Source organism: Mustela putorius, unplaced genomic scaffold (assembly GCF_011764305.1).
Source record: "Mustela putorius furo isolate JIRA1106 unplaced genomic scaffold, ASM1176430v1.1 tig00003858_pilon_pilon_pilon, whole genome shotgun sequence".
In the NCBI taxonomy this organism is placed as follows: domain Eukaryota; kingdom Metazoa; phylum Chordata; class Mammalia; order Carnivora; family Mustelidae; genus Mustela; species Mustela putorius.
Genome location: NW_025422010.1, coordinates 47,160,001 through 47,184,219, shown reverse-complemented (window position 1 = coordinate 47,184,219; position 24,219 = coordinate 47,160,001). Strand labels below are relative to the sequence as shown.

Here is a 24,219-nt window from a genome sequence, read left to right as displayed (position 1 = left end):
GGAGGCCGTTGTTCTTGGTAGAAGAGTAGTGGTCGTCTTCTTCTTCTTCTTCTTCTTCTTCTTCTTCTTCTTTTTTTTAAGATTTTATTTATTTATTTGACAGAGAGAGAGATATCACAAGTAGGCAGAGAGGCAGAGAGAGAGGGGGAAGCAGGCTCTCTGCTCAGCAGGGATGCTGAGGCAGATACAGAGCTTGATCCCAGGACCCCGAAATCATGACCTGAGCCGAAAGCAGCAGCTTAATCTGCTGAGCCACCCAGGTACCCCGAGTAGTGGTCTTCTAAGGATCTGTTGCTCTAGTTGACTTAGGGTACAGGAAACCTTTAAAACTCCCCACCCACACCCATCCCCCACAGCATCCCTGAGACCCCGTCCTAGAAACCCCAGGTAGGGGTGTGGCATGCATTCAGAAACCAGGCATTTCAACTTGAGAAAGAAGAAAGAAAGCAAGCAAGCAAGCAAGCAAGCAAGCCATGCATTTCAGATATAAGCTAATCCTAGCCCAGTTTCCCTTTATTCATGTAACATTTTTAATTTCAGTTAAAAAGAATTTATCAGAAGAAAATTCATGGGGCGCCTGGGTGGCTCAGTTGTTAAGCATCTGTCTTCGGCTCGGCTCGGGTCATGATCTGAGCCCCGGCACCGGGCTCCCTGCTCAGTAGGAAGGCTGCTTCTCCCTCTCTCACTCCCCTTGCTTGTGTTCCCTTTCTCGCTGTGTCTCTGTCAAATAAATAAATAAAATCTTTTAAAAAAGAAGAAGAAGAAAATTCATTAGGTGATAAAGCACCTTTTTGTACTTGATTGACATCTGAACATCTGAGAACGTTTACCACTTAGGGCCTCATAAGATAACAACTTAACTGAGTTTTGTTTCATTGTTCTTAAGAAAGGACGATGGAATTCTAGATTCTAAAAGCACCCCAAAAATCATTTAGCCCATGGCCCTTACTTTACTGCTGAAGCCCAAGGCCCAGAAAGGGGGAAGTAACCCAAACATGGACGTCCAGTAGTTAATGGCCAAGCTTGGGTAGAAACCAGACAAGCCAGCAGGGAGAGCAGCACTCTTTGTCGCAAACACCACACCACTGCAGTGAACTTCCTCTCTCAGCCAGCACCATAGCAGTTTCAAAACTGTGGCTGAGGCTACAAGGAAACCCAAGAAAAAATTATTTTGATTATCTTATTGAAGTGTAAGTCACATACCATGTTATCTTAGTTTAGGTGTATAACATAGTGATTCAACAAGTCTGCATTACTCAGTACTCAACATGACAGAAACCCTTGGCTCCTTTTAGTTGTTCCTTGGCTTCATGCAACAGGAGACAGACATGGGCGGGCATGTGGTATCTCGGGCAGCGTTTACGGGTACATATAGTCATGATAGTGGCAGAAGTCAGAAAATGTTTCCACGAAGGTCTGACCCGTAGAGGCTTCGCCATCTCTGTCTTGCTCCTCTAACTTTCTCACATTTTGACTCCGTAAAGTCGCATGTATATTTGAGCAGATGCCGCATTTCTAAGCAACTATTACCGTAGACTCTCAGGGATCTTATGTATCCTCTCTATCCAAATCCCCCTGAAATCTCCTGCCAAGCAGTCATCCAAGGATAAGTAGCTCTAAATGACCACAAAGCCCGTTTCTATCAAATGTTGGGAAATTCTTCTTTATGTCCAGCCCAAATTTACTTCTCTCTGCAGTCCTCATTTTTCTGCCTACTGAGGTTACCCCTAAGTCAAACCCAACAAATACATTAGAAACTTAGAGTTTTTTGAAAATGGTCTGGTCAGTTTTTTTTTTTTTTTCTCTAGACTAGATATTTTTGTCTTCAAATATTTACCACCACCCACCCACCCCACTCCCCCAGTTAAAGTTTTGATTTTATGACTTTCCAGTGCATCCTCCCTATTTTAAAAGGAATGCTTTCTTTTTCAAGGACTTTTTAGCATGTAGAGTCTCAAACCAAGCACAGTGCTTAAGGAATCATCAGAGTGGGCTAGGGTGGGTCTATTACCAAACCCATTCGATATGCTGTATATTCATTTAAAGATCCTCACAAGATCCTATTAGTCATTTTTGATGCCTTCATCATCCTGCTGGCGGATACTGAATTTCTAATCAGCTGAAATCCATAAGCCACACGCATCTCAACTACCCTTGTGTGCGTTGTGTTGTATTGTTACAAAACTTCATGTTATGCCTTTGTGGGTTTTTGTGGGGGTTTTTTGGTTTTGTTGTTTTTCTATACCTGTGAATTTCATCCTGCAGCTTCAGTCTGTTTCCAGTTGAAAGCTCTTCTTTAGGTCCTCATTCGGTCACATACTCTGCCAACACTGTCGTTGGTTGTTTCGATGGGTGCCATTATTGCCCTTAGCAAAGCCATGAATAAAAATGTTAACTAGAGGAGGACACAGAGGCCTGAGGTTCAAGGCTACAGACTCTCTCTCAATGCTTACATCGCCCTCATCCTTTGGGTTTAATATTTCAGCCAGTTACGTTCAACTACTTTTACTCTCCCACTGTCCGCCTTCTCTCATTTTTCCCTTAGCATGATCACAAGACAGCGGACATGTGGCATTTCCATGAATGAGGAAGTAAGGTTTGTCCACAAAGACTTGTTCTTGGTGGAACCAAACTGAGTTTGAGAGGTCATTGCTTCTCTTTCAAAGCACTTCGAAACTATCTTTTAAATAGCCTGTTTCAGAATTTCACTCAGGATCTTAGTCATCTCCGCATCTTTCCATAGCTACTATATAGAAACTAATGTAGGTTTCTCTCTTTGATTAAGCAATTTGCTTATCTATAGTGTTTCACCATCTATCCTAATCTCCACAATTATATTTCTGAGAGCAGACTAGCAGACTTAACTGACTCAACTTTTTAAAAAATCTATATCAATAGTGTACTTTATTTTAAGAAAACTTAAGGGAAAAAGAGGGGAAAAAAAACTTGAAGAAATTCTTTTTATTTTTTTCAAACTTTTCCTAGCCTGTGGAGATAGTCTTGACATCCTACATAGGTAAGCTTAAGGTGGACAATTGGAGGATTTCGTGTATGTGTATATTTTGCCAAATGATCACCACAGTAAAATTAGTGGACACCTCTATCCTCTCACATAATTACCTTTTTTTGTGTGCCTGATGATAACTTTTTTTAAGATCTACTCTTAACAACTTCCAAACATCTACTAGAGTAGTTAATTACTGTTCCCTTGTTGTACATTCAGTCCCACAGTCTATTCACTTTATAGCTGCAAGTTTGTACCCTTTGACCAACATCTTCCCATTTTCCCCAGCTACCGCTCTTCTACTCGCTTATTTCCGTGAGTTCTTTTTTTTTTTTTTTTAAGAATCTACGTATCACATATGAGAACATACAGTATTTGTCTTTTTCTGTCTGACTTGAAGACATTCTCTTAACCGTGGATTAGGTACAGCAGCTTCAGAAACCTGGAACTCCCCATTTGACATTTCTGCATTCACGTAAATGAAAGGTCAAGAGGTTTTAAATACAACCATAGCAATGGGACCACTTGTGCTCCATTGATAGCCCCTGAGATGAGGGGTTAGGATCTGTTGTGTGGGCAGATCCCACAGCAGTGGGTCCAAACTAGGTAGATCCCTTCTTCACCCCACCCCAGCAATACCTATTTCACCCAAAACAGGTCCTGGGACCTGGAAACAAGATAGTCTCTGTTGGACTGACAAACCCAAAAGATTCCCTTTCTCCACTTCTAGGACAAAATAAGCCTAGTTCCCCAAATTGTTTTTCCCCTAAAGTATGTGTTTAACACCCTGGTGTCATGAACTTTATTTTATTTTATTTTATTTTTAAGGTGGGGAGTGTATCCTTTTTAAGATTTTTGTTTATTTATTTGACAGAGAGATCACAAGTAAGCAGAGAGGCAGGCAGAGAGCAGGGTGGGGTGGGGAGCTGGCTCCCTGCTGAGCAGAGAGCCCAATGGAGGGCTCCATCCCAGGACCCTGGGATCATAACCTGAGCCGAAGGCAAAAGCTTTAACCCACTGAGCCACCCAGGCGCCCCATGAACTTTAAATGAATAAAAACAAAAACTGGTTGTTTTCCCCACTTTCAAAATATAAAAGCGTATTTAAAAGATACTCTTTGGCCTCATTGTATTTTTATGATGCCTTCTTCTTAAATAATAGAGGAAAAAGCAGGTAGATGCTTTGAATAGCATAGTCACTGTCATATTTTTAAATCGAACTCTTCTTGGGGACAAAGACACAATGCTGAACTGTCCATAGTTTAGAAAAGGCACAACCCTTGCATTTTAAAAAGGTGGTATTATCCTTGTTTCGTCAAGAAAGCAGATTTTTGGGGAGGAAAGATAATATTGTATATATTAGCAACTATACAGATGCTCATTCCCTCGTTCTGTGTCTTCTGTGCTTCAGATCCTTTGGGGGTTATGAAATGTGTACGAGAGTCTCTGATCCTTTAGACCTTTGACTCGGGGAGGGGGGCGATAACACAAGTATGTGTCTGACTCTAATGCAAGGTGGAATCAATGAAGTGACCTAAGAAACAGTTCAGAGAAGGACGAACGTGGTCCAGCCTTAGGAGACCTAAGGTTTCCTAAGAAAACCTTCCTGCAAAAGGTGTCATGGAGCTCATGTTAGCGTCTGTGTAGGATCTCAGCAGTTAGGAACGAGCTAGAAAGGGCATTGCAGAGCTATCAAATAAAGTGATTAAAAACAGATGCAGAAAATAAAGGATCTCATATGCCCAAATCTGATGATGATACGGGCTGGGCAGCACCGGCCGGACAGCCTTGGGTGGAAAGCCCCTCCCCCTCCTCAGAGTACAGCAGCTCCAACAATTGGCTCAAATATTTCACATGAGAGTCCACAGGAAGAGCGAGTTTTCATGTATATTTTTTACATCCAAATTAAATTAACTCATGGAATTTTCCACCCTTAGGAATTAAAGTAGCAGCTCATGAAGTAATTCAGTTATGTCATTCATACCAAAACAGAAAATTCTGGAGCGACTTGGCACTGTTTAAAAGCTGAGGCTAGGCCTTGGCCATTTTATATTTTTCAGAATCTGTGGTCGTTGTGTTATTTTAACTTTTATTGTGGTTGTAAATTTTTCAAATCAAAAGTATCTTAATTGCTTAGAAAATAGAAGTGTAAAATGGGCTCAAAATAAGAAGAGGTTTTAGGCAAGGCAGCTTTAAGAGGGAAAACCTAAAAAAAAATCAAAAAAATTTTTAAAAGCTTGAACGTCACATTTCTGAAACACGAGGATTCTACCTAATTGGCTGACATTCACAGTTGTACATAATTATAGCTTCCTCTGCATCCATAAATCATCTTACAACTACGAAGTTGAGTTGAACCAGAAGATCTCTCCAGTATTAGGTAAATGACATCTTCTGGGTAGCACTGTCCTGATACAATAACCACGTTCATTTCCAGGCAGCTCATTGGACACACTGTTGAAAACCAGGATATCGAGTTTCCACATTTTAATTTCACGTTTGCCTTCTCCTGGGCTCCTGCACACGGACGGGTCTCGTTTGGAGCCGAGAGTGTGTGAAAGTTATGGGGGAATGGTAGTCTCTGGGTAATGTTTCTGTGAGCTGCCCAGATTCTTCCCCCTGTAGTCTAGATGGGAAACAGCTGGTTTTTGTTTAAAAAGCTGTTTTGCGAAATGTCTGAATCTTGAGGTGTAGAACTGAGGTCACCAGTAAAAGCAGGTGCTCGAGAACAAGTGAGAATGACTCTGGGGGCCAGCGGGCCTGTAACCTTCTGCAGGGTACTTCCTAGCACAGGAGAAGTGTTGACGTTGTCCCCTCTGTTTAGCACACAAACAGAGAGAAGGAAGCAATGGCATTACCGGTGCTATTAGGAATTGAGTATGTTTGAACGTAGCCAGCCCTTGAGTGAATAATTAGCTCAGTCTGAAAGAAACCAAAATGGTGATTTCCCTTGCAAAGCTTCAAATACAAAGGTCCAAGATTCTGGCTTCCTTTAGATGTTGTAAGTGCGTGAATTTCCTCTTTAAATACACCCACAGTGAAAGAACTAGCATTTCCAGTAAGTGGTACCATAACTGAGGATGTCCTGCAACTCCATGGACACAGTCTAAGGGTGAAAAGAAACCTGAAATGGCAAGACCAGTACCAGGGCAGTTTTGAAAAAGGAAAGAAAGAAACATGTGGAATCACTAAAGGCCAGTGCACGTCAGATATCCACCAGTCTGAAGATGAAAGGAAACAACCCCCTCCCCTGGGAGCTGGAGGTTATTAGCAGCTGTTTATCCAGTCGGGAATAGAGATTAACATTGTAACTTTTTTTTTTTTAAGAACTAGAGGAGAATTTGTTTGGGAAGTTGGCTCTTCATATCAAGTCACAGTGCATTGCCAAAAAAAACTTCCTTTCTCAGAACTCATGTACGAGAGTTGAGCAATGTTATGATTCTCTGAGAATCTCTGGATTACCCAAAGTCTATCTCCATTAAATGGAACAGAAAAGGATAGAGAAATGGATGGATGTCTGCCATCCACACATTCCCTTGAACTCTCGGTGTGAAAAAGGCTGCTTACGGTTTCTCCAGCCTGCCTCTGCAGTGGGGGGCACCCTTCCTACCCCCCACATTCCCCACTGCCCCCCAGCTCAATCTTTACCACTCTGAGACGTACCCAAATGGATTTTGTACATGCCTCCGCCTTATAAAATGCCTTTTCGTGACACACTGGGGAAGCTATTCAGTACCGTGTGGAGCTTCATTCTCAAGAAAACAACATAGTTGGATATTGGTATTTTCCCCCCCGATTTAATGCTACTCTTAATGTCATTTTCTTTTATTAAATCCTTTCTTTTGCTTTTGATCTTATTTATAGCAGAGCCACTGGTCGTATGGAAACTATTATTGTATAGCTGGGAGATGAAAGACTTCACTGCAGTTAAATACAAGTGAATCATTTGGGGCAATAATACACACACACAGCGAGGTACCATTTGTGTCCGAAATGCCCTGTGTTGTTCACTTTGTAGTAGAGCCGGTGAGGTTTATAATGGGCTTTACAAAAATCTGCCTTTTGTCCAAAATATGTACTCTGACAACATGAAAACATGTTCATATGCAGCCCTAAGCTGCGTCTTCATATAGCTGTAATATCAAAATAATGCCACTTCTTGATGTAAAAAAAGAAACTTCGATTTAAAGTTGAGATGTTACCTCATCGATGTTGTGTCCGTTTTTAAAAAAAAAAAAAAATTTAAGTAATTTGTATCAAAAATCTACCCGTCCTTCAGAGCCTATCTGAAATGCCACCTCCTTGAAGAAGTCCCTGGTTTCTCAATTTGGAACATTTTCGCCCATCCTTTGACACCCCACCCAACCTGGTCCTACCTCGTGACATTCACTTTCTTTGGTCTTAAATGGCTCCACCATTAAGATGTAGGAACCTGTAAATGATAGATGTGTCTATCGTTTATCATTTCTCCTACAAATACCTAAATCGTGCCTTGCACACAGCACACATCTTTGAGGCATTTGTTGACAATGTTCATTTTTTGATAGAAATGTGCAAAACGTATAGTTGACCATGTCAAAAGGTTTTCGATTTCAGAAACAGTCTCACAGGTTTGTGCCACGCGTGTCGTCATTGACTATTTACAAAGCACCCAATTGCACGTTGTAATATATAATATTACAGTGCTACACAGTGACCTGTACACCCAGTCCCTGCCCTTGGGACACTTCCATCTCAAGACAGGAATGGACTTTATGCATGGCAGAAAAACAGAAGCATTGAAGTGTATGTCCTGCCCTATCAAGCACTGTCCTTGCATGAATATTCACGGGGGGGGGGGGTGTCCCACAATGAACAGTCAGGGGAGATCCCTGTCTGGGTCCAGCCATGATGAGAGCGCTGGAGACCCAAACAGCTGACAAGGAGTGCGAAGACGGGGATCTGTGGGACTAACAAAAGAGAAGTGGTTGGTGAGTTGTGCAGAGGAAACCAGCTCTGGGAAGCAGAACAGGGAGGGCTTGGCTCAAGAGCCTTGCCGATTCGGGAGCAAATGCAGCACATGGGGAACCATGAGTGGGTAACGGAAGCTGGAGATGCAGGAACTTGGAAACAGGAGGGAACTGGAAGGGTCCTCTGGTGTCCAGGTGAAGGACACAGGTGTACAAGGTATCGATCTTAGACTTGATCCACAGAACGATGGAAAGCTGACATGCAAGGGTTATGGGCAAAGAGTAAATCATTCAGAAGGGGAATATTTAGGAGGTGATGGGAAGGGAATGTTTCATTAGGCTTGTTACTCTTCCACTTCCTTTCAAATATTTTACAATAAGCCTGTGTTACTTGGATGATAAGAAAGGCATTAAAAATAAAGGCCAGTTAGGTACAGCTAAATCCCTAGGAGTTGACCTCCTTGGCTGCCTACAGAGCAACCTGTATGGAATCCAGTCCCATGGTTGTACACAAGCTCACAGGTGTGTCTGTACAGGGGGATCAGAGCTCCCAAGCACACGTCAGGTGTATAATCGTCTTTTCCTTCAGGCCAAACAAAAGAAGCTACCTACCAGTCAGCGCACAATTTCACCATCATCTCTGTGCTGGAGAGACTTGGGTTCATTAGGCATGGAGTAAGTTTAGTTCCCTACAAACTACTTAGTAACCTGCTACCCGGGGCCGGAAGGGGTGATAGGGACTCCACGAACCACCTGCTGAGGTTCTCACTCGGAGGACCACATCTAGTTATGGTTTCCACTGTAGGAAAGTCATGTAGAGACGTGAGGGCAGAGGGTGGAGATACAGAGGAGAGAAATGAAACAGGTCTGATGGATGGAACGTACAAGTGAAGAGAAAAAAAAAAGATGAACTGAAATCAGATAACACGCATTTGCATCTCTTGAATTAAATCACAGAATCATTCATTTTAACCATTTGGGTGGACATTCTTGGGAGTTTCGGCCTACCTGATCACGTGACAGGTCAGGCCTGCCAAGTCAGGGTCATTTACATCATGTTTAAGCCCTTTAGAAAATTATTTTATCATCTGGGGCATAAAAATTAAAGAAACCTCCCTAGAATTGCCCAATGAGGAAATACCTTAAATTTCAGGCAAAGCGTAAACGAAGCTGTGAGATTTCTGGGGGAAGAAACAGGTGTCCTCTGGAGTGAGGGAGTCTTTCCCTCATAAACATCTCCCAAGAATCAAAATCCAAACCAAAGACTGGCATCGGTTCTGACTTTAGTGAAAAATCCTTTAAATGTTTAATGACAGGAGTTTTTAAAAAGTCGTCTGATAAGTTTTTCAACTGAGAAATATGGAAGTGATATTTGTGGTTGAAGGGCGTCCCAGATGTTAGGGCTCTCTCGCACAAAGGAGTTGGTTATTAGAGGCGGGTCTCGGTTTCCACCGCATCTCAGTGCCCCCGGGACTGTTTCCCCGCAGAATGCGTCCGCTGCTGCCGTTCCGTGAACTTCCGTGAGCCATCTGTGAGCCATTAAAGTCTGCATAGCCGCTTCCTACCTCTTTAAAAGATGCCCTTTTGGACTAAACGGTGTTTTGCACATTTGGGAAAATAAGTTTGCTTTCCTCTAACATGAGGGAGAGCTGGAGAGATCATGGAGACTGAAATCTAGCGTTCTCCAGCTGTCATGTGTGATTGATATTTCGTGGGGAGGTGACCGTTCAGACATCCACACTGCCTTCTGTGTCTAAGGACAATTAAAGCCCATCGACTTTTCTTCCGTGTTTGTAGAGGAAGAGAAAGAGAAGAGAGAAAAGTAAAAAGAGTAAAAAGTTACTGGGGCTTTTTTTTTCTTTGTCCCATTTCCTTATTTTGTTTCTTCTTAAAAACACCTATGTCAAAAGGAAACATTTGACCCAGATACCATTAATAACAGAGTTTTCTTTTGCTATACCAAAAAGTTCCTGGTAGCCTGTCGAGTTTCGTATCAATGTTGCTTGGTCCAGAAATTGATGACAAGTTTCCCGAAGTTCGCAGCCTACGCTCTCTTAGAAGGATTATGGTAGAAAGGAAGGAAGGGCGGCCTGAAAGCCGGCTTTGAAGCAGTTATCTCTGGAGATAACATTAACAAGGATTGAATAACTGCCAAATGAAATTTAATACATTTTCCCATCCATGAAATAGGCCTCTTAAATACAACAGAATAATTACTTTCACAATACTCCCTGGAAACAAAGGGAGCAGAAACACCGAATGTCTTTTTTGTTTGTGGTGTTTGTTGTGAGCCCAAGGATCAGGATAAGGATATTTACCAGGACGCTACGCGGATCCCCACATGACAGCAGCCTTGCCAACAGCCACCTCATTGGAGGCTGCATGTCTTTTAAATCTGTTTATGTTGGAGGAGTTGTGGCAAATATTAAATTTTATAATTTAGTTAGACATCTTGGCCTTGGCCATCGGTGATGAGCTGTGGTGGTTTTTCCCCTGTGATAGAGAAAAAGAAAATGGTTTTCATATCCATATCTGTACACACACACATCTATGTACATGTATGCACACTTTGGGAAACAAAAGCTCCAGGAAGTAAAACCCCCTTTGTCCCTTAACTCTGCTCCCATAAACACACCCAGACACACACACACACACACACACACCCCAAATCAAATTGTTTGATGCTGTTATAAGTTTTCTGAGCTCAGATCCTGTTTTACTCTTCTTACTAGATGTTTGACTATCTCCAACCTGAGCTTTCTTCTCTATAAAATGGCGAGTTTGGCCTAACGGGGTTCCAAGTTTCACAAGCCCTTTTAGTCTCTACTCTGTGAGTGGAAAGTGCTTCTAAATAATATATCAATTCTTCCCTTGGAAAGTAAGGCTATTTAAAATTACATGGTGCTTTTCTGATTCAAAAGAAGTAATGTACTTCTAAAGATATTTAGTTATTCCCGGTGACATTAACACGGGAGAATTTAGATAACTGTGTCAGGGTTTGACTACACCTTGACCTGAGATGCAGGATGGCTTAGATATTTACACCCAAGAGCCATGATGTGGGGGGCAGGCTATCTGGGCAGAAGGGGCAGCCATGCTTGGACCACATGAGCTCCCCTCTTCTTTTGTAGCTCATTGAACCAGTTCATGGGGACACTTGGCCCTAAAGTGGCCCCTTCAAGGGATGGCCCATGGGTTCTTCAAAATGAGGAGCTCACCATCAGATGATCTGGGGGTTCTGAACTCAGAAATACTAAGACAGGGAGTTCGCAGCAGTTAATATGGAACCTGAAAAAGTGTACTGAGAGATGCATGAAGGGAGCGTCCAGGCTGTAGCCAGGAGGCGACAGAAGCCAGAGAGACAGAGGTACCAGTAGAGGTACGAGAGAGGCTGGAATGGCCCATGAAAGAGAAGGAGTGGCCTTAAGTCCAAAAGAGCTCTCTGGGTCCAAAACCCAAATTACAGAAATCATGATGAATGTCCTTTCCTTTGAGAGACTTACTGTTAAAACCGCCACACTAAATTAATCAATGCCCAAAACTGCCTCAGAGGATCACTGTAAGCTCCACGAGGTCATCCAATTTATTCACCTCCCGGAGCGACAAGCACGAAACTATATTAGTAAGTATCTCTTGGCTTAACAAATGTACTCTTGGGTCAATCAATGAACACTGATGGAATAATTTTGAGATTTGAGTTTTGTCTTTTACATTCAGCATAAGCATATCTAAAACCATATTGTATGTAACTAAGAAGACTATTCTTAAAGATTGCAAAAAAAAATTACAAACAGCATTGATAAAATTAACTGCTTTTTTTAGGCTGGCTTTTAACTTTATTGTTTACCTAGATGAAAACATTATCCAAATAGGGCTTTAATGAAGTATAGATTTTCTAAAAATAGGTGCTATCCCTAGAATTGATTTGTAGGTTGAAGGAATCTGCTTTCTTCTTATTATATTATTACATATTTATTATTTGGAAGATGGACGAGCCCTGACCCTTGTATATCACATGGCTCCTCCTTCTATTTCAGAGGGATTCTGGTGATGGAGTGGGCTAGCCACCCAGTCTGTCTTCTTTTTTCTTTGTCTCTTATGTGACCAGAAATGCTGTTTCTGAAAGAGAAGTAAACAGGGTTAGGACAAGCTGCGTGTGGCCAAGGAAACAAACAAAGCAACGTTAATTCTTTGGAATACGAGTCCACAGTCCCAGTCAATGGAACTGATCCTGAGGAATCAGGCTCAGTACCACATGGATCTGGACCCATCATCATTCGTTCATTTGCCCTGGAAAGTACATAGTTTATACGGGAGGCCTTAAAACATCAAGAGCAGGGGCACCTGGGTACACCTGCACGGGGCACCTGCTCAGTCAGTTAAGTGCCTGACTCTTGGCTCAGGTCATGATCTCAAGGTCAAGAGATAGAACAGGCATGTATGCACTTTCTCAAAAAAAAAAAAAAGTAACTTTATTCCTAATTTCCTTTATGGAAAATTATTAGGTATATTTGAGATGAGCTAAGATGATCTATAGAAAATAAAGTTAGGTGTAATATGTATGGCTAAAATCCAAACAAATATAGTTGGAACAAACATATTTTATAATTGTCAAACATACTTACAATATCATTTAAGATTTTACTCTCATTGTGCAAGAGGATTTAGAATCAAATGCATGTGAGCAAAATAGGGACAGAGAGTGCAAAGATGATCATGAATGAAGGTAGTTTGTGTTCTGAAGGTGTTTGAAACTCCATAGACTCTTATTTTTATGTCGTATGCAGGTATTTTCAGATAGTTTCATGTAACAGTATCTATAATTACTGTGTACCTATTATATAATAGTTGCTTTGCATATTACCTCCCTTTGCAATAAACATGGGACTCATTCTCTATCACTTGGTGTTATTTTCCCATTTGAGATTTGAATACCTTGTCCATGGTTACACAGCTAACAAAGAAGCCAATTACAGTTAAAAGTCTAGATATTGTTGGCTCTTATTATTTTATTCTTTCTACTCAGTCTTTCATAGTAGTTGAGGCAGAGAAAGCATAAAGATAATTGGTTGTGGGCTCTTTTTCCTCTTGTAAAAACTAATCTGAATGTGATCTAGAAGGAAAGAAAGAAATGCATGATCAATCTATGAATGTATTTCAAGTGAAAAGCAAAATAGTAACCTTAAATTACATCATGGATGCTTACAAGGAAAGCTTGGGTGTTTTAAGAGAATGATTTTTAACATAAAAGGGATTTCCATCTTTGCTAGACTCAAACCTGTGGTTACCTTCAGTGATTCCAATTCACAGTCATCTTCTATGGAAATTTAAGAGATGAAACCCATTGGGAATACCAGTAAATACGTGTCAGCACTATGGGACTTATTTGCGTTACCATTGATTGACAAGCTCAAAGAGCTACCGTTTGCTCAAGCCCTGCAAATTCATCCTTACAAGTTGACACCTTAGATTGAAAGGATGATCATCGATCGAATGAGTCTTCTAAATGCACAAATACAAAAGTGGCAAATCAAAACCTGAATGGAAAATAGCAATCACTCTTTTGTTTGGAACGAATATAAAAACAGACCAAGAGCGAGTGAGAAATGGTTGGGGGCATCCGGTGGGCCTGACCGGCGTGATCCGACATCAGTTACCAGGAAGTGATCCCGCGTCAGTTACCAGGGGAGACCGCAGTGGCCTGGTGGGGGCGTTGCCTAGACAAAGGGGGCTTGCACTTGTTCCATGGAACACCAGAAGTTGAGACTAGAATCAGTGGGTGGAGTGTACAAGGAGGCCAACTTGTGATTAAAATGGAATGGGCTGCTTTAGGAGGTAATCATGGTCCCCTTACATCTGTAGCTCCCACATAGAAGCGAAATAGCCACCATTCAGAATGTTCTGGGAAGGGACGCAGGCACACAGGTGGCAGACAGCCCTAGACTCTTAGCCACAGCATTCATTTATACTCCCCGATGCTCACGAATCTTTAAATCCTGTATATTCTTGGTATATTTTGAACCTGAGCAATTAGTATGATTTACCCGATCCCTCCCCTTCCCCCCCCCCCCCCGAGTTATTTCCTTCTGTGCTGTTTTGGATTATATAATGGTGATACTTTATACTAGGTTGCCTTTAGATAGAATGTACTTCCTTCGGTTCTGTGAATTTTATTGTTGTCAGTTCAGATTCTTATTGTTGTTGTGTTCTTTGGAAACACTCTTCTAAAGCATTTGGCAGCAAAAAGAAGGAAGATTCTGCTTTGTAGGGTTTTTGTTTTGGGATTGGAAAAAAAAATAAACTCTTTTTGATTTAGCAGTAGAAATTCATGGATAAATTTTGTTAGTGTCAGGCCCACTGCCCCGCACCCGTGTTCACCCAACAATAGACTCGGAGAATAACTCCTCGGAAATGCAAACGAAAATGTCAGCTAGTCCTGTTCCTCTTGGTTTGCAAATGCTTAATGGTGTTGCTTTAAGGCGTTAAGCTATAAAGTCCGCAGTGGCTGTCTCACTGTCACTAGTGCAACATCTCTGGACCCCAGAGTGGGTAGTAGTAGTTAATAAAAAGCTCAGCAGTAATTCTTCCAGACCAAGTCATCATGCTGTATTCCGTAATTTTATTCATGGAAACCTAAAGAGTGTTTAGAGTATGGTGTCTTTCTAGGATCAGAATAGTGGGAGGAAAAAAAAAATGGAAAAATGTCCAAACATCTTTGCATGGCAATGATGGCATTACTGGTGTGTTTAATAAAACCTTTATTGGTACATTTTCCGGTGTGGTGGCATTGGCAGAAACGGTCCCCCTTTGGATTTGGAACTCAGCAGCTGATGAAATGCAGTAAACATTAATTTGGAATGGGCTGCCCGTTTTGGAAAGCCAGGTGACATTTTATTATATTTGTACCGAGCAGGGGCTGTGTCCCATACTGCTGTAGCTTCCGCTGTCAGAGGCTTAGCTGGCATTATGGAAAAAAAAAATGGCAGGCCTGAGAATCTTATCCCCTGAAATGAAAGTCGAATGCCAAATTGAAATTCCTGTAGGATTTCCGATAGCAATGGGGGAATTGAGAAGCCCACAATTAAGCATATGGGCATTAAGATAATTGTCAGATCTGTTGGCGGACATGATAGAAGACAGATGGGTACGAATCAGTGCGCTCCACTGCAGCACCCTGGGAGACAATTTGACGTTTTACCTGCCTGAGCTCCTCTGCCATATTTGTCACTGGATGTACCGCGCGGCATCTCACGGAGTGTGAAGTGTTTTGCCGGCGACTGTAGGTGCAAGTGTGGTCCTTCAGCGCCCTCTAGTGAAAGGCATTTGGGAGTCTCGTTCTTCCCAGGCCCGTCTTCCTCCCGCAGGTCCTCGCTGCCCTCCCTCTGGTTCCCGCTAAACTCTTACCGTTCCTCTCACCCTTACAGGTTGGGGCCCATCGTGAAGACGGTGTGGCCCTCAGAGGCAGCCATTCTCTTGTGCCAAACCAGGTTCCAGTTCCGCAGCTTCCTGTCCAGTCTGCAACGTCCCCTGATTTGAACCCACCCCAGGACCCTTACAGAGGTAGGTCCGCCCCCGAAGGCACCCTGCCCTCGCTTAGACAATAGCAACTCCAGTGTTGATCCCAGGCGTCCTTGGCATTCGTCTCTCAGGAAGCGCTGGCAAAAAACCAAGAGTCAAATTTGGTACAAAAATGGTAAGCGAATGGGAAAGTAGTTAGAACGGAGCCGGCTAATTGTGTTTCTTCAGGAACTGTTTTGCTCAAACATCCTCTGAGATCCTGGTCCTCTCTCAGCAGGGAATGAGACAACAGCCTGATGAGAGGAAATTTTATTTTAGCTATTTCCACATTTTCCTCATTCAGGTCCTCTAATGCGGTTAGTGGTAGCCTGAACATGATATTTCCAAATGAATAGGAAGGAAGGAAATTGTTTTTGTCGTTTAAGATCGAAGGAAATGTAGGTACGTCTCAAAACTGGAACTTGGTGGAATGATTTTCACTCTTTTCCGCTCGCCCCGCCACGACTGCCTCAAACCACGGATGCCAGGCAGCTTTTCATGACCCCGGGGAGTGACGTCGTAGGGGCCAGACCTGGGTCCCCTGCTCCCTGGGCTACCGCCTGGCCCGGGGACTTGCAGATCCTTAAATAACATTCTCCTATGACCCTCCCTCCGTGTTTGGAATAAAGATGATAACACTGCCATGGCGATAGGCAGAAGCTTTTTTTCACCTGCTAAACATTGTACAAATATTAATTATGTATGTGGAGAAAGAGATGATCACCGCTTCTTCAACTTAGCCTACGTAGGCATGACCTGAGGATCTTGTTAAAATGCATCTCTGAAGAGTTCTGGCGATAAGGTTCCTTCTGGACCACAGACCAAATTTTGAGTGCCTACGAATAGAGGAGAATACCCAATAGACATGCTTCTACCTTAGAAATAAGTGGATACACGACGGGCACGTATTAAAATCTACTGTGATCCTGAAAGTTGAAATGCATTGTGATCTTAAAAGTTGAGCAGTGGTTAAAGCTAGAAATTTCTTCAGCGAGCAGCTAACTGCTTTCCATATGTACCATTTTTAAATGCTGATTACTCCTCGAGGATAAGCGAAGCCTAATTTCAGAATATCATTAGGGTATCTATTGAAGCCTTGACTGTACATATTTAGCGTACTCCCTGGGAATTATATTTTAAGGACATTTTTCTATTAAATCATTGCATATGGAAGAAACTCAATATAATAGCTGATATTTACTTGGGTTCTTAATCAGAACATTGAGGTGTGTGATTTTCATGATTATGATTTTCATTGCAATTAAGTTGATGTTTTGTAGACAGTGAAATTACCATCTACTCCAAAAGATTGCAAAATAGAATTTAACCTCGGAGCCAATGCAAAGAGAACTTGCTTCCACAGGTGCATTTTTGAAACTTCACCAGATAGCATGAAAAAAAAAAAAAAAAAAAAGAAACCACGGCGGGAGGATCACCATTCAGCAGCTGAAGGGTATAGGCACAACTCCACAATCCGCAGAGCGTGTGCTGGTGCCTCGGGTCTTCCGTGGAAGCGTCACCTGGTCTCTCTCTCTCTCTCTCCCTTTTCCGGCAGGCATGCCGCCAGGCTTGCAGGGCCAGAGCGTCTCCTCCGGCAGCTCGGAGATCAAATCCGACGACGAGGGCGATGAGAACCTTCAGGACACGAAGTCTTCCGAGGACAAGAAGTTAGATGACGACAAGAAGGATATCAAATCGATTACTAGGTCAAGATCTAGGTAACAGTATATGATACTGTCGCTTCATTTAATTCCTTTATTGGACTTTGATGAAGTGAACAGAACAGGAAGAAACTACTCAGTTTTTTCCTGGCAGGTAAATCTACAGCTGAAAAGAAATTTCAAGACTTGCTCTAGAGGTGCTAAAGTATCATTTAAGATACCGGCCCTCTAGGGAAGCCTAAAATGTCTTTGCACTTACGAATTTGGACCTCGTGCTCACTGCACGCAGTGCAGACAATTTGTAACTGATTCAAGTGCAAACGGTTGATTTAAAAAAAAAAAAAAGAACTATGCTTATTCTGCGAATTTGGTCAGAAATGATCTTTCCAAAATATTTCTAAAAAGAGATCTTAGCCATGTTGAAAATGCAGCTGAGGTATATGCAGCTATGACTTTTCTCTTCTCTCGAACGTGAGAAAGCACTGATTTCCCAGCTCTATCTTAAGCGTGTTGGTATTTAATAATAATAATGATGATGATGATGATGATGATGATACCGAAGTTGCTCACTTTTTTCTCCCAGATACTCCTTTCTACAGAAAATACAACTGCAGGAAAATAGCTTCTGGTTGGTTTTCTTAAATAATCTGATATCTTTCAATTAGAATCTGTTTCCTGGAATGTGAATCCTAATCTGATGATCAGGTGGTTTGGGGACACCGTGACACCCAGGTTCTTTGCCTCAGTTCCCTTGGGTTGTTTTTATTTGTAAGTTAAATCAATCGTGCTGTGACTGCACATCCCCTTCTAAAAGCTGTTGTTCTCAGGCTTAGCTCTAATGCCCTTTAGGAATTGAGAACATGCCCCTTGGGATGGATTTTCTTATCCAAAAGTCCTAAAAGCTCCCTACCCCTCCTCTCCCACCATCCCCACAGAGTTTCCTGTCTCATGGCGACAGGGGTGGGGGCTTTCACAGCTCTCCCATCACCTCTGTCAGTCCATTCAGTTCTTAGTAATTTAACTAGTGGCCTTGACTTATGCATATAGATTCTATATGACTCATGCATGTAGATTTCAGTACAGCATTTTAACTTGCTGTTAAGAACCCGCTTCTTTTAAAAGGTTACGCTTGTGGCATTGGCTTATGTCTCTAAGCCTGTGATGTAAGGCAACACTAGGCAGTTTTCTTTGCATAACCAATCTATTTCCTACTTACGAGTGAATAACCAACTCTAATTAGTTATTAGCCTGAATACCTTTGGAAAACAAGTTCCCACTTTCCAAGGCAATGTTGTGAAAGCTGTGGCAACGTGTTCAATGTTTAAAAATGTTGCCCAGATTTTAGCTTCAGGACGGGCCCAGCAGAGATTTGGCTCTGTTCTCATTTCATGTCTTATGTCCTATTTGTGTTGCGGGATGTGGATGCGAATTCACGGTAGCCGTGGCTGCCTCCCTGTCAGCAGAAGCCACAGGTGAGGAGGAGGAGGAGGGTTTGGCAGAAGAAGTGAGAAGGACCAGATGGCATAGGAAGAACCTTTTCCCACTGGTTCAGGGCAGTTGTGTGTCCACCAGCACTCCTCTGTGGTGGATGGTCCCATCTGGAAGGGAGTTTAACCTACAGGGAGACAAGCCAAGTCTTAAAGCATCTTCCTTTGGTGTCTTCCTTTTCCCCACCCTTACAAGTGTTCTTGGCTTACGTACATCATGTGTATTGGCAACATGTGCTTGCAACCCAAGGATACCACTCCCATTTTTCACTGACTGGAGCTTCTCAGCTATAATTGGTCTTTAGTGCAATTTGGAAGCTACCCAGAGATTCTCCAAAGTAGAAGATTCAGATCCATACATGTTAAGCCAACATTCATTAAGTGTGCATTGAATTGACTAGATAACTTACCCCATGTCTTCCCGATCTGAAATGTCGTGATTAACATCTCTATTCTGGGCACATTTCGGATTCATGGAATTTTCGAGGAGAGCTTAACCTCCGTGGTCCTTTAGATCATGCTTGAACTTCTAGACTAACATCCTTACAAATGGTCCCCTCCACATCGTTTGATATAATGAGGAAGCTGTTACTTTCCAGTGACGTTTCCTTCATTTTGTGTATCTCTTATGACATCTCTTATACCCAAAAAGCTTCTTGCTCATGTTAACTCAGTCTCTACCACTCAGAGGTCTCTGTTTTGTTCTGCTTTCTGAGATAATACATCTCTCATGCCTCTCTCTTTTTATTAATACGATCACCCATGAAATATTTGAAGCCCTGATATCATGAAACCTTCATACGACATGCTTTCCAGATGGCCCATCATCCTGTTTGCCCTCCATTCAAAAGTTCCTAATCTGTGAACATGACACCCAGAAACAGACAGAAGTAATCTTGCCTTTCCAGATTCTACTGGCTCCAGCCATGCCTTTGCTATGAATCATGTAATATTTTGGTTCTCATGATCAGAGATTAGCTTTTGGACTTCGTTTTTGACTCACAATGAGATCATGGTCATTTATAACTAGTAGGTGCTTGGTATTTTGTTTTGTTTGCTCTATGTAGTGGACGTTAAGTCAGGTTTTCCCAGCTTGTTTTGAGGATGATAAACATCCGTGATATGAAAAGGCAAGGAGATTATGACGTTTTTAACCTTTTTTTTCTTTTAACTGCATGGAGAAAATGACTCAGATACGTTAAGTGGATTGGCCACGCCTTCAAAGCTCGTTAATGGTGAAACATGGACAAAAGGCTAAGTTGGCGGTGACCCGCTTTGCACAGTGTAGCCTCATTGATCCGAGCTGTGTTTGCCCTTTGGCCCTGCATCAGCGGGAGTGCACTTGGGGCCCTAACTTTAACCTTTCCTGTTCTGTTTGGGTTGAATGTCTGGGAGAAACCGAATGTCTTGCATGTGGATTGTCAGCACCGTTTTAGTCCCAAGTTCAAGTGGATGTAAAATCCTGCTACCCACGGCAGCCGGAAATGGACACATTCCCTGGAAACTCTGGAAGAAAACAACACGAATGTAGACACCTTCTTTTTCCCCACACCATTAGAAAATGTCGCATCCCTTCTGTCCCACAGCAATAATGACGACGAGGACCTGACCCCCGAGCAGAAGGCGGAGCGCGAGAAGGAGCGGAGGATGGCGAACAACGCCCGCGAGCGCCTGCGTGTCCGCGACATCAACGAGGCTTTCAAGGAGCTCGGCCGCATGGTGCAGCTCCACCTCAAGAGCGACAAGCCCCAGACCAAGCTCCTGATCCTGCACCAAGCCGTGGCCGTCATCCTCAGCTTGGAGCAGCAAGTCCGAGGTCAGTACCAGCCCGCCGCCTCCCGGTGGAAGCGGCCGAGTGGGTGGAGACGGGCTGGCTGGCCTTGAGCATCCTTGAGAGCAGCTGGGTCAAGGGCAGATCACGTCTGAATCTGGGAGGCGGCTCCCCTTGCTTCCGTGGTGAAGTCACAGGATTCTCTTTCAAGTAAGGCGACGTTAGGATGCTGCCACAGGCCTTCTCAGTCGTCGGACTAGTGCTAGGGACTGACCCCTCGGATCACCGCGTGCCCTTCCTAGCTCTTCCTTTCGCTCGGTCCTGTCGAGAGAGACTCGGAGAGAGGGTCAGCAGGTGCGCAGAAGAGTGCCGTCCTGCCCTCTACCAGACGCCACGGCGCTAACCAAATGCTCTGCTTCCATCTTCCACAGAAAGGAATCTGAACCCGAAAGCCGCATGTCTGAAAAGAAGGGAGGAGGAGAAGGTGTCCTCGGAGCCTCCCCCGCTCTCCTTGGCGGGCCCGCACCCTGGAATGGGGGATGCGTCGAACCACATGGGACAGATGTAAAAGGGCAAGTGTGTTCTCAGCCATTTCGGGCACCCTTTCCCCGGTCAGTCCCTCTTCGCCAAGGCGTCGCTCAGGAAAGTCCGCTTTCCCCCAGATGAACAGATTCTCTTTTCTTTCCCTTGGGAGGGAAAATGTTTTAATAATAAAACGTCTACTTCTGTGTTAAGCGTATGAATTAATTCTCCTCTCTTTTTCCCTTCTCAGGTCCAAGCTGCCACATTGCTTCATTAATACAAGAGACCACTTCCTTAACAGCTGTATTATCTTAAACCCACATAAACACTTCTCCTTAACCCCTTTTTTTGTAATATAAGACAAGTCTGAGTAGTTATGAATCGCAGACGCAAGAGGTTTCAGCATTCCCAATTATCAAAAAACCGAAAAACACACAAAAAAAAAAAAAGAAAGAAAAAAGTGCAACTTGAGGGGCGACCCTCTAACATATCATTCAGAATGTGCAAAGCGGCGTGTGCAAGCCGAGGCGCAGCCCAGAGACTGAATGGCAATCTTTCCACACTGTGGAGCAATGCATTTGTGCCTAAACTTCTTTTGGAAAAAAAAAAAATATAATTAATTTGTAAGTCTGAAAAAAAATATTTAATTTAAAAAATTGTAAACTTGCAATAATGAAAAAGTGTACTTCTGAAGAAAACTACATGAACGTTTTTGTTGGTATTCAAGTCAGCTAGTGTTTATAATTACTGGATATTGAATAAGGGAAGCTCGGCTGCCCTAGTAACAAAACCAGCAAACGTCCTGATGACAACGAAGTGATGACATTAGCCATTCCTTAGGGTAGGAGGAACAGATGGATCTTATAGACCTATGACAAATATATATATAAATATATATATAAATATATATTAAAAATTTAGTGACTATGGTAAGCTTTTGTTCATTTGTTTCAGACTTTTTTCTCCTGTAAAAAAATAGTACTGATTAACTTTTTTAAAAGAAAGATTTTACTGTAAATACGGATTTTTTTTTCTTTTTTTCTTTTTTCTTTTTTTTTTGTTGTTTTTTGTTTTTTCTTTTTTCTTTTTCTTTCTTTTGGGGGCGGGGGGTCTTATTTCTGTCCCTTTCCCTGGTTTGTTACCGTAACCTGTAGTGCCAACTCTGCTTCCGGAGGGGTAGTGCAGGATCAAATGCTGACCCTGATGTTGCTTTTCATTCATAAATAAGTAAAAAGTTGTTTCTCCAGTCTTTTGGGAACACAGGACTTAAAAGTCACATCATGTGTAGATATTACAAGCAGCATTACCGAGACATGGCAAAAAGAGTTTGTCTGAACGTAATGTTGCGTTTGTGACCCTATTCTGGGATTTTCAGAGGTACAAGGTTAGAATGCTACAATGTTACCACTGTGCCTTCCAATGTTTATATCATCGGAAACATAACATAATCAAAGTGGCTGTGATTTAACAAAATGATTCAAGTGTTACCTACATGTGTAGCCGAAGTAGTGTGCAGTGAGGCGTTTCTGAATACATGGTCAGATTTTTGGAAAAAAACAAAAACAAAAAAAACAAAGTTCAAAAACCATCAAATGAGAAAATTGCAAGTAGTGTGACAGAGCTGATTGATTTTGTTGCTTTCTTGATTTTTTGTTTTCAAAATGGGTTTACTAAGATGTAGATGACTTAACTGCCTCCTCCTTCGTCTGAAAAATGCCAATATTCAATCATCATGCAGCATTATAACAAGCCTTATAAGTCCTAAAGCATTAAGTTGCACTTTCTTGAGGAGGGGTAGTGCAGTATTTCTCTGGCCAGTATGAATGAAGTTTATACTTAACATATTTGATAGAAACATAGATCAAGCTATGGCACAGCAACTCATCAGATAGCTAGCTTTGACGTCTGGGCACAATTGAACCAACTTCCATCGTGAATCTTTATAATGATTGACTTTGGTGTATAGTGCAGTAAACAAATAGTGCTCCTAGTTAAGAATCTGTCAGCATCCTTTTGTCTCTAACTCGTTTCTATTTTTACAGCCACACAATCTTGGCATGTATTAAGAAAAAAAAATCCCTGTTCAAGTAGTTTTTCCACCTATCAGCACTGAGTAAATGCCATAAATCCATCGAAATGGTCTAAATGTTCCATCTGTTCTCCTGTTTTGCCAGTTATATAGTAATGAAATACATTTGTAAATTTTATGCAACAAATGGCAAACGTATCATTATTTTGAGATTGTGTATGTAAAAGTTATATTTTTACATGTAGACTCTTGTTATTATGTGTTTTAATACATTGTATCAGTTTTGGTTGTTTTTTTTTAAACTGTGTGGTTTAAAAAACGTCTCATTTAAATGAAATAGTGAGCTACAAGAATCTGAATTTTATGTTCATTTCCGAAAATGTAAGAACAAATAAGATAGTTACCACGTGGTCATCTTTTACAAACCCATAAACATTTTGATTAGCTGTGTGTGTGTTGAAAACTGTAAATATGTTCAGTAGCGATAAAACTAAAATACTTTGATTTGTTGATAAGTTCCTAAAATGTGGAGGTGGATTCAAACCTTAGGAGAATAGCAGAAATCAAACTTCATGAAGTTATTTTGAGGCTTGCCTGTGACATATATGAACAAAGGAGCTCAAAGAAGGGCATGGAAGACAACTGTTGTATACTCTCCCCTCCTCCTGAACAATGGAAACCATGTGTAACTTTTTCCCTCAGTATGTTGAAGATTTCCTTTTAGAGGTACATTCTGCACTCATTTTGTATAGTCTACCAAGGCGGGTATCCCTAGGAACAATATTATAGAGGAAGCAGGTCTACTCTGATCACATTCAGGATAAGTGTACAGAAGAAAATATGGTGTTTACTCTTTAGGGAACTGGAAACACTCCCTGCATTGATGTACATTTTACGAATGGCACTTTTGATATGTGTTATCATAAAGGTGCTTCCTAGAGCTGATTTAAAGTTTTTTCAAACCTGTAAGCAAAGCAAAAAAAAAAAAAAAAAAAAAAAAAAAAAAAAATTAAATTGTAGTTGATTATTTTTTAAATTGGTGCTTTATATTTTGTTCTCACTCAAACAGAGGAAAAGCTGCAATTTATTGTTCACCAGCTTTGACGTATTCATTACTCAGTAATGTAATACCTCTATTGTTGAATTCCCTTTGGAAATAAGCGAAAAACTTTCTAATGGCCACCAAAAGCTGCTCACTACTTTTGCTTGGTGGAGAAACATGATCTGCACCTATCCCTAT

The 24,219-nt window shown here is 41.9% G+C and overlaps 1 protein-coding gene across 16 annotated transcripts in view; it reads left to right on the top strand.

Moving 5' to 3' along the window:
• Nucleotides 1–24,219, top strand: part of TCF4 (transcription factor 4) — a 350,746-nt gene that overhangs the window by 324,795 nt on the left and 1,732 nt on the right. For 11 of the 16 annotated variants that reach the window (XM_045065657.1, XM_013052727.2, XM_004745527.3 and 8 more), the window contains 5 exons: nucleotides 15,377–15,512; nucleotides 17,065–17,227; nucleotides 20,244–20,473; nucleotides 20,860–21,000; nucleotides 21,201–24,219. The exon at nucleotides 21,201–24,219 is cut by the window's right edge and continues 1,732 nt beyond it. In XM_045065657.1, the coding sequence (XP_044921592.1) occupies nucleotides 15,377–15,512; nucleotides 17,065–17,227; nucleotides 20,244–20,473; nucleotides 20,860–20,996 (666 nt within the window). In that variant the 3' untranslated portion in view covers nucleotides 20,997–21,000; nucleotides 21,201–24,219. Of the gene's footprint in view, nucleotides 1–15,376; nucleotides 15,513–17,064; nucleotides 17,232–20,243; nucleotides 20,474–20,859; nucleotides 21,001–21,200 lie in introns of those variants that run through there. The other 5 variants (XM_004745529.3, XM_045065661.1, XM_045065660.1 and 2 more) reach the window with 2 other exon arrangements.